The sequence below is a fragment of the Portunus trituberculatus genome, chromosome 34 (assembly GCF_017591435.1).
Source record: "Portunus trituberculatus isolate SZX2019 chromosome 34, ASM1759143v1, whole genome shotgun sequence".
NCBI lineage: Eukaryota > Metazoa > Arthropoda > Malacostraca > Decapoda > Portunidae > Portunus > Portunus trituberculatus.
In genome coordinates this window covers 5,649,317-5,658,518 of record NC_059288.1, presented here as the reverse complement: position 1 = coordinate 5,658,518, position 9,202 = coordinate 5,649,317, and the positions used below count along the sequence as shown (strand labels likewise).

Here is a 9,202-nt window from a genome sequence, read left to right as displayed (position 1 = left end):
GCTATCGTCTCCCTCAACACGTACAATTAATACTAAGTGCTATAAGGCTCATTTTTGCTTCACTGTCATAGTAACTTAGCAACCCTTCAATACCTGAGATCATTATACACTAATGCCTGACTATACTGTTCATGGTTTTCTGTCATTATTTCCCAGCTGTGTCGCTCTTGATAATAAAAACTACTTCAATAAACAGTCAAACTCAAACTTACAAATCTTCTCAGCTCACAAAATTATATTGAACTTTGATGAAACTACAAATCTCACCTCAAAAGAATGATTCAACTTTATCTAAATCTTAAAAGTCAATATTAAATCATGAATCTTCTCAACTTGCACAATCAGCTGAACCACGAAGCAAACATCCTAACTTCAACACTTCTGATAAATAGCATAGATATTCCTGCTGGCTGACCTCATATAATTATTTCACGTCATAATTAAAGATGTTGCAAAATGAAGACTCACGTTTGCAATACTAAAAAGTTCCCAGCAAGTCAGCCTCTTACAACACAATCTACCTTAGAGAAATACAGACTATGGTTAACTGATGGAGGTATTTAAGTGGCATTGGAAACATATAACAAAGAATTAGGTAAACAAAGTACTTAGAGTGAATAATGAAGACAAGAAGTAACATGTTAGTCATTAGCTGCAAAAAGGATATAAGAAGAAGCTGGTTTTAAAAGTAGTGGTGGATGACTGGAATGGGCTCAGATAAATTTTTGGATAAGGATGATGGTGGATGTAGATGAGTCCTGTTCCCTCAAGTTCCTGTGATAAAATAAAGCATACTAATGATTTGTCCTTAGTATATGTATACCTGTATGTTCACTACTTAGTTACTTAGATCCGTCTATGCACTTCAAAGTTCTGTGCCATAAAAATCATCAATAATCACTCATAAACTGCCCAAGCAAAATCAATCTTTATCAGCCAGGCACAAACATATCTGAAAAAAGGGAAAAAAAAACGGAGGCACTTCATCAAAAATACAAGAAGTCTCATCAATAAAACAGACTGTATTAATAAAAATACAAGAGTAAAATTAAGAGTAAAAAATACACAGCTTATGAGCAAATTAAAACATGGTTGCAGCAGCTGAAGCAAAGCCAGCACTGACCGAATACCACCAGCGGCAGGTCACCCCACCACACTTGAGCCTGTAATCTGAAACGCTTTGCTCTCTCACCACGACAATTTTCCAAGGCCACAGAGACAACTGGCTGGATTTCCAAGACACTTTCTGCTTTTAATAAACTAGAAATCTTGGCAATCCATCACCAGACATAATAATACCCTTAAAAAAACATGAGTATCTTCAACTAGAGCCTTTGGAATGTAGTGCTGGTGAGAGCAAAGTGTTTCAGTATACAGGCTTTGGTGCCGCGCTGAGCCTCGTGGCCAGTGTCGTTGTGTTAATTACTTAATGTGTTAATGGACCACATGCAACTACTGAATGCTTGGCTACACTGTGCACTGGAGAAATAAAGCCAAGTTATTGACACCTACAGGCTGCAAATGAGGCCAAGTTACTGACATTCTAAATAGGGGACTAAATATGAGACAGTGGCTTAAAAAGTGGTGAACTAGCCATCAACTTTGAAGGGAAAGCAAGCCATCCATAGCCAGACATTTGCAGTGACTGAGGAAGATAAGATGTGCCTCCTTCACCTGCTCCTTCCCATGATACAAGTGAACCATGAGTGAGAGAGGAGCAGTGGACTAATGGTTACACACAAGATAAATTAAGTGACATTCAGCATTCACCACCAGTGTTTTGTATCGTCATTCAATCTCAGGTCGTCTCTCTACAAAACCTGAAAACTGGTGGAGCCTTTGCAGACCCAGAGATGAGATGACACTAAGCACAAGTTACTCATCTTCTTATTGCATCTTTTTTTCATGCAAGAGGAGAAATCTGGCCAAGAGCAATAAATAAGATAAAACAAAAAGGCCCACTTAGATGCCAGTTCCCAGTCAATTTAAGTCTTTTTTGTGGCAAGTTCACTCTTTCTATTCCATGCACCTCACATAACAACTCAGGATTTGCTCAAGACCAGTGAATGTAACTAAAGAGTTCTCATACAACTACAGCACCTCTAATTGTTTCCTATCCTCCCTCAACAGTAACTCCTCCTTGGCCTTAATTATTATCACTACACTTGCTTTGGTCCACCACTCACGGCCACACCCTAGAGCACAAACACCTTTCTTTTCACTGCTACAACACTTCAGATTTAAACTAACACTACCATTTATAAACAATTTAGCTTTTGATAACGGTTATTTTCTTTCTACCATCACATATATCACCGGGAGGCGCTGCTTCACCTTCACTCCTGCATGTATGGTCGTCAACTGTTTACATGTACTCTGGTGTCTCATCTCCAATCTACCATACACTAAAATGTCCCAGGCCTGAAATACTGACACTCCAATAAGCCCTAAACAGGAACATACTACACTTGGCACTGCAGTCCTGGCAACTACACCTGCCACACAGCGCACAGCATGACAAGTAACTCAGAAATGTTTGGTTCTCTAACAATATTACTTTCCACAGCCACAGCAATGACTGATCAGGTTCTCAAGGTAATTGTTCCCATTGATAGCTTAGATTCCTTTTTAATCAATGCTTTAATTTTGAAGACATCCTTGAAAACCTCGATGAATCCCACACGGTCTATTTTCAAAGGTTATTGCGATTATCAGTCAAGTACTCATGGGTGTTAGTCCCCTTGATGATGCAGGATTCTTGTTAAACTATCAACATAGCCAGAAAAATACCCTTGAAAACCTCGCTGACTTCCACTACAGCATGAGGCAAGTAATCAGATGAGATGCCAAAATATCTGAGAATGTAGTCCTAACTTTTACATCAATTTCATGTTAATTTACTCACAAACTTGCAAATTTTATCACACACAAAAAACTTTTACAGAGAACTTGTACTATTTCATTTTGGTCAAAGAAGAATGTATGTTGGAAGTTGTAAAACTGGCAGTGAAATAAGATGAAATTTGATTAGTCAGTAAAGTACAATCTAATGCTATGTTATGTTAGTTAAGGAACTGTCACATATGTCGTACAATCTTACACAGGAGAGGCAACAGTAAGTCCTCCTCTCACAGTCTTCGTGTGCATTCATCCAGTCCACAAACTGACGTAAATTCAACTAATCAATCAAACCTTAGAGTATAAATGCAGAAGCCCTTACAGTACATGACTAAACAATATATTAAAAAAAAATTTCAAAATAGCCGTTAAAGAATATAAACTTGACTTAAAACATTACAAAACTTTACTAACCAAACCAACACACCACTCTGCTGCACGGAACACGCAACAAGCAGAAAACACAGTCATCCATACACAACGTAGCATTCCACAAAATATACCAGACAAGAGTGTCAATATTAAATCACACTTCCATCTATCACGTCCCTATTTCATCCTGTTTTAGTGGAAGTCTTTATCAGCAACCTTGTGTCTCTTCTGTGGCAGTTTGGTAATGACAGGAGTTCACAGTGTACAGTGGTTATGAGAGGAAGCACAAGATAAAGAGGTGTAGGAGCTCCCAAAAGATGTCTAGTAACTCTTTACAAATACAAGAGCTACATTCTTGACACAGTAAACAATGTTACTCAACATGTTTGGTTATTACAATGGCAAAAGTTGGTAGCCCTACACACTAAGGATAGAACAGATCAGCTCTTCTTCTTCTTGTGACCTCTTCTGCTTTGTCACTTGATAGGTCCTCCTTCCCTTCAGTATTGTGTTCTGGTCCTTCCACTCTCGGTATAAGCCATGCATGACAACCTTAATGGTGCCACATGTGATCCTGCACCAGGTTTCATATTGTTAATTTTAGAAGTCACTTCATCTGCTTTGTCTGTCTTACTTAGCTTTCACCTTCCACAGAGAGTACACAGGTAACGAGTGCAGTGGCAGGAATTCATCAGCTACTACACTCCCAACTCTCCAACCTGTCTAGAAAACACCACTGTAACATCTCAGTCACTCTGCATCCAATTTTTCCTCTCAGTCTCTTAATTCATACCAATCATATTGTAATAATAAGTACTAATTCAAGTGTGATTTATATTCTTACATTCTTAGGATATTGTCATAAATTTGTTTGAATTCACTAACCTTTCAACTGGCACCAGTGATATTACTAGTATTGTATCTGCACACACTCATCAACTCAACCTAACAAAATGCTTCAAACTCATGCAGCAGGGCTAACTTACATACTAGATGTAGTTACAGGGAAGCTTAACCTATTACACTTGTTACCTAAAACCCTTGTACTCTACACCAGCCCCACCAACATCCTCCACCCCAGCACAAGTCACAAGTCACAAGGACCAACACTTGTCAATTTCCCAAGGTGGTGCTGGGCAGGTCTGGGTGTTGACCTTTCAGTTTGGCTACACTTAATAACTATCTAGGAAACAAACAATGTTGAAAACTAAGACTTCCTGGAGATTTTAAAATGCCATAAATATTCAGCTTACAACAGTTCTTAGCTATCTGAACACCATCAACCTACAACAGTAAAAAGCCTAGATGACTTGGAAGTACCATAGAAAACAGAGAGAACATAGCACTTCCTTAAGAAAATGGTAGCATGACATGCCAGTAGCTGTAAGGAAGCTATAGTAAAGTTAAGCTCATTGAAAAGGCTGCCAGGAATGTCACTCTGGCTTGTTGGATAAAAAAAATCTAGTTCAAGAGAAAAATAGAAATAAAAGATCAGAATAATGTTGCCAGTCTGTAAGCTCACAAATCTGGCTGCCAGGAATTTGAGTCAGAATTACTGCCAGAAAAACAACTAATTACAAATTAAAATAAGATAAATGGGTCAGTATATTGACAATGGGAAGCCCATTAACCAGGCTATCAAGAATGTGACTTTGAATTACTGACTGAAAACTGGCTTGCTAAAGGAAAATCTGAAAAAAAAAAAAAAAAAAAAAAAAAAGGGTAAAGATAATGTCAACAATCCTTTAATCTTACAAATTTGGCTGCCAGGAATGTGACAACAAGAAAAGGAGAAAAGGAAAAAAAGACATGCTTGACGGATGAAGACTAAAAAAAAGGAGAGAGACCAGGATATTGTCATCACTGTTTACCTTATGAGTTAGGTTATAAAGGAATACCGACTTGAAAACTAGCTTGTTGGGAGAGAAAAGCATGAAAAATGAGGAAAGGACAAAGCCATCACTCTCTTACCATGACAATTAGGTACTCTAGAAGGAATGTTGACTTGCAGAATTGGGTTATTGCAGAGAAAACTATAAACAGCAAGTCAGGATCACACCACCAATCTCTCTTCCCACTTAGCCAAGGAAGCCTGTCACCACACTAACACCAGCACTAAATATTATGCCAACAGTCCTAAGCTGCACCATTAGCATCAGCCAAGCCAATGACTGCCAAAAGGAGGCAGCACACACAGCATTTTTGAGCTTCAGTGACTGCTCTTTATTTATCTATTGATTTATGCATGAGGGGAAATCTGGTCAAGGGCGACAAAAATTATTAAACAAAATGGCCCAATTAGATGGCAGTCCCCAAGCAGTGAGAGAACCTTAAATATGCTACGCTGCCACACAACACTAACACATAATAGCACCATGCCTGAACACCGAACACCAGCTGACACAACACGACCTTTATGTCACCAAGCCAGGAAGACAGAAATTGTGGAGACCAATGCAGTTTATCTTCCTCAATTTGAGCTTTTGATTTCATGAATTTCACAGTGAGAAATACAAGCAAACACTTGATAAGCCAAGATAAAATAGTGAGAGAGAGAAAATTTGCCTTTATTTCTCCAATTCTGTTTTGATTTCATATATTTTACTGTGGGCGATGTTAACAGCCTCCTGAGCACCACACGGCAGCATGAACACTTGACAAGCCTGAGAGAAAAAGAGAGGAAATGAGAGGAAAAGAGCAAGATTGTTTTTTTTCTCCCATACGAACATTTTCATTCTTGTGTAATGAGCAACAGCAACAGCCTTCCAAACGGACAAGCTTGAAGGAAAACAGAGCAAGAGACCAAGACCATTCTATTTAAAGTACTCAACACTAGTTTCTCTCTTTCTACCTTTTGATTCTGTTAATGCAATGAGCAGCAGCAGCAGCACCGGCCATCTTAACCTGACATGCCAAGCTGAGGGAAGACAAACAGACGGACAGACAGACAAACAGAGCAGGGCAGAGCAGATGGTTCTCTTTAAAGGTACCATTTTCTTCCAGTTTTACTTTTGATTCTGGTTTCTTCATGCTTTATAGGTTGAATGGCTTCCTAAACACAAGGTAGATTTTTTTAACTTATTAACTTATACGGTAATGTGTGTATATAACTGTTATGAACACACACAGATATTGATTAAAAACTAGCAAAAAAACAATTAGGATTCCATAGACCAAAGTATAGACCTGTACTTTGAAACGCTTTGGTCTCTCGTCAAGGTTGTTTTCAGAGGCCGCAAAGATAACAAGTCAGGTTTCCACGGGTGATCTGAAACTCTCTTTAAACTATCCTTATAATCGTGAAGGCAGCCTTGAAAACTCTTAATAACTTTTCTGAATACTCTTTTGAAAGGTCACAGAGGATTAATCACACTTTCATGGGTGCTTTTTACATTCATGATGCAGAACACTCACTAAAATACCACTGCAATCATGGAAACATCCTTAAAAATCCAAATAATTTCCATAACAATATAAACTATCACTGTAACCATAACAACACCTTTCAAGACCCTAGTAATTTCCACTACACCTTAAAATATCACCAGAACCATGAAATCACCCTTCACAACCCAAACACCTCCCTCTAGAACCTGCTAATCAACCAAACCATATCAAAACACCCTTGAAAACCTGGACATCAACACTGCAACCTAAGAACACCCACGATGGGAGACTGAAACCTTTGCGAACATGGTCCTCATATCTTAACTAGTGTGTGTAAGTGCTGGCAGTGATGAAGGCCTAGTGACCCTCCTCATCAATCTTGCAGTCCCAGCGGTGGTGAACCTCGGGGGTGAAATTAACAATCCGGACGTGAGTGGCTTGAAACTTTTCCCTTTTGGGGGGGATGGGGCAGAGACGGTACGTGACTTCATCCCCTTCCTGTGGCACATACTCCCCCTCGATACTGCAGGAAGGGAGCAGGGTGAGGGGGTGAGGTGATGGGGTGAGGTGATGAGAGTGACATAAGGTGAGGGGAAAGTGCTCCTCAATGCTACAGGAAGGGCACAGGTTGAGGGGATGAGGTGATGGGATGAGATGGTGTAATTGGGTGAAAAGACAAGATATTATATTCAATGACGGAAAATGAAAAACGAGGGTGAGCAGTGATGAGCAGAGAGAAGACTTACTAGACAGGGAGATGAAAGACAAAAACACTACTCAAATGACAGAAAATAAAAAAAATACAGATTATGTAGTGATGAGTAGAGAAAAGACTTGCTACAGATAGAGATATGAAAACAAGACACTATGATGGAAAATGAAAAACTGCAGAAAAAAGATTTAGAGACAAGGAGATGAAAGACAAAGGCACTAAATTCAATAATGGAAAATGAAAAACTATACCATACATAGAAATGAGTAGAGAGAGGACGTACTAGAGAGAGACTGAAAGAAAGAGACGCTATGACAAAATAACAACTGTAGAATAAATAGTGATGAGCAGAGAGAAGACTAAGTATGAACAAAGAGCTTATGAACACAACTCACTCGGAGATGTGGAGAAATAGGTCTTCAGTGCCATCGTCAGGGATAATGAAGCCGTGACCTTTGGCTCGGCAGAAGAACTTCACCTTGCCCTTCACCTCCGGGTTGCTGATGGCTATGTCACTCCTGCAGGCATACCAGGCACCATAATAACAACCCTCATTCAGGTATCATGTTAACAGAAATGAGTTATCAAAATTACCTATCATAGTGACAGAAGGAATGAAAGGATGGCAGGACAGAAATGAGTTACCAAAATTACATATCATAGTGACAGCAGGAATGGATAGATAGATATTAGTTACTACTATTATAAATGATAAAAAGAACAGAAGAATGGCAAGAGAGAAACAAGAAGTCTAAATTACATATCAGCGACAGGAGAAAAGGAAAGAACAGCAGGATAGAAATTACTTATCTGAATTACATATCACAGTGACAGAAGGAATGAAAAACAGCAGGAAAGAAATCAGTTACCACACTTCCATACAGTGACAGAAGGAATGAAGGAATGAAGGAACAACAAGGCAGAAATAAGTTATCCAAGTTAGTATACATCAGTGACAGCAGTAATGGAAGAATGGAAGGGTAAAAATCAGTTCTCATAGTGACAAAAGAAGGAAGGGTGGCAGGACAGAACAGTGACCTTGTTAACATACTAGTGACAGAAGTGCGAACGATGGCAGGATATAAATAGTAATCTTGGTAACAATGGCAGGATATAAATAGTAATCTTGGTAACACATGATAGCGAGATGAGTGGAGGGATGGCAGGGCTTACGTGGACTTGGTGCGGGTGCGGCGGGTGACGATGGGTGATGGGATGAGCAGCAGCCGCCTACTGGGGCTGTCTGGGGTGTTGCTGCCTGGGGTGGACATCTCTGTGAGGAGAGTGGTTGGGAGGTAGAAGGAGAAAGTCATTAATGGTTTTCCTTGCTTCTTTTGCACATTTAATGATTAATAGAACATTTTATTTAATTTTCTTTTTGTTTATTTATTTATCTATCTATTTTTTTGTTCATTAATGAATTTATTTGCATGTAAGAGAGGAACAGTTTGTTATTTTATCTATTTACCTAACCTACTTATTCATTTACTTATTCACATATTTATCTATTGACTCACTGATTTTTGGGTGTGTGTGTGAGAGAAGCACTAACTAAAGGTAATAAAGTGCAGGAAAAAAGACTTATTGAGAGAACCAATCCCTAAAAACCAATCAAAAAAAAAAAAAAAAAGAAAGAAAGAAAAGGTCACCTAGAATGGAATATAAGTGTCTATTAATGAGTCAGGTGTGTCTGGTGGTCAGGTAATACACACTACACACTCACCACAGCCACACTAGCACTAGTTCCTGCACCCACTTTCACTGTCCCCTCACTGGCCACAACACCGACAGCTGGCCAACCTAACCTGCGACCTTTACAGCAGCACCGAGCCC

General features: G+C 39.2%; 1 protein-coding gene across 1 annotated transcript in view; it reads right to left on the bottom strand.

The window, feature by feature from the left end:
- Positions 1–1,002: 1,002 nt before the first annotated feature.
- Positions 1,003–9,202, bottom strand: part of LOC123512729 (cold shock domain-containing protein CG9705-like) — a 9,463-nt gene continuing 1,263 nt past the window's right edge. Inside the window, exons 2-4 of the mRNA XM_045269287.1 lie at positions 8,543–8,642; positions 7,765–7,887; positions 1,003–7,180 (exon numbers count right to left, since the gene is read on the bottom strand). Coding sequence (XP_045125222.1) covers positions 7,015–7,180; positions 7,765–7,887; positions 8,543–8,640 — 387 coding nt within the window. The 5' untranslated portion in view covers positions 8,641–8,642 and the 3' untranslated portion in view covers positions 1,003–7,014. The remainder of the gene's footprint in view (positions 7,181–7,764; positions 7,888–8,542; positions 8,643–9,202) is intronic.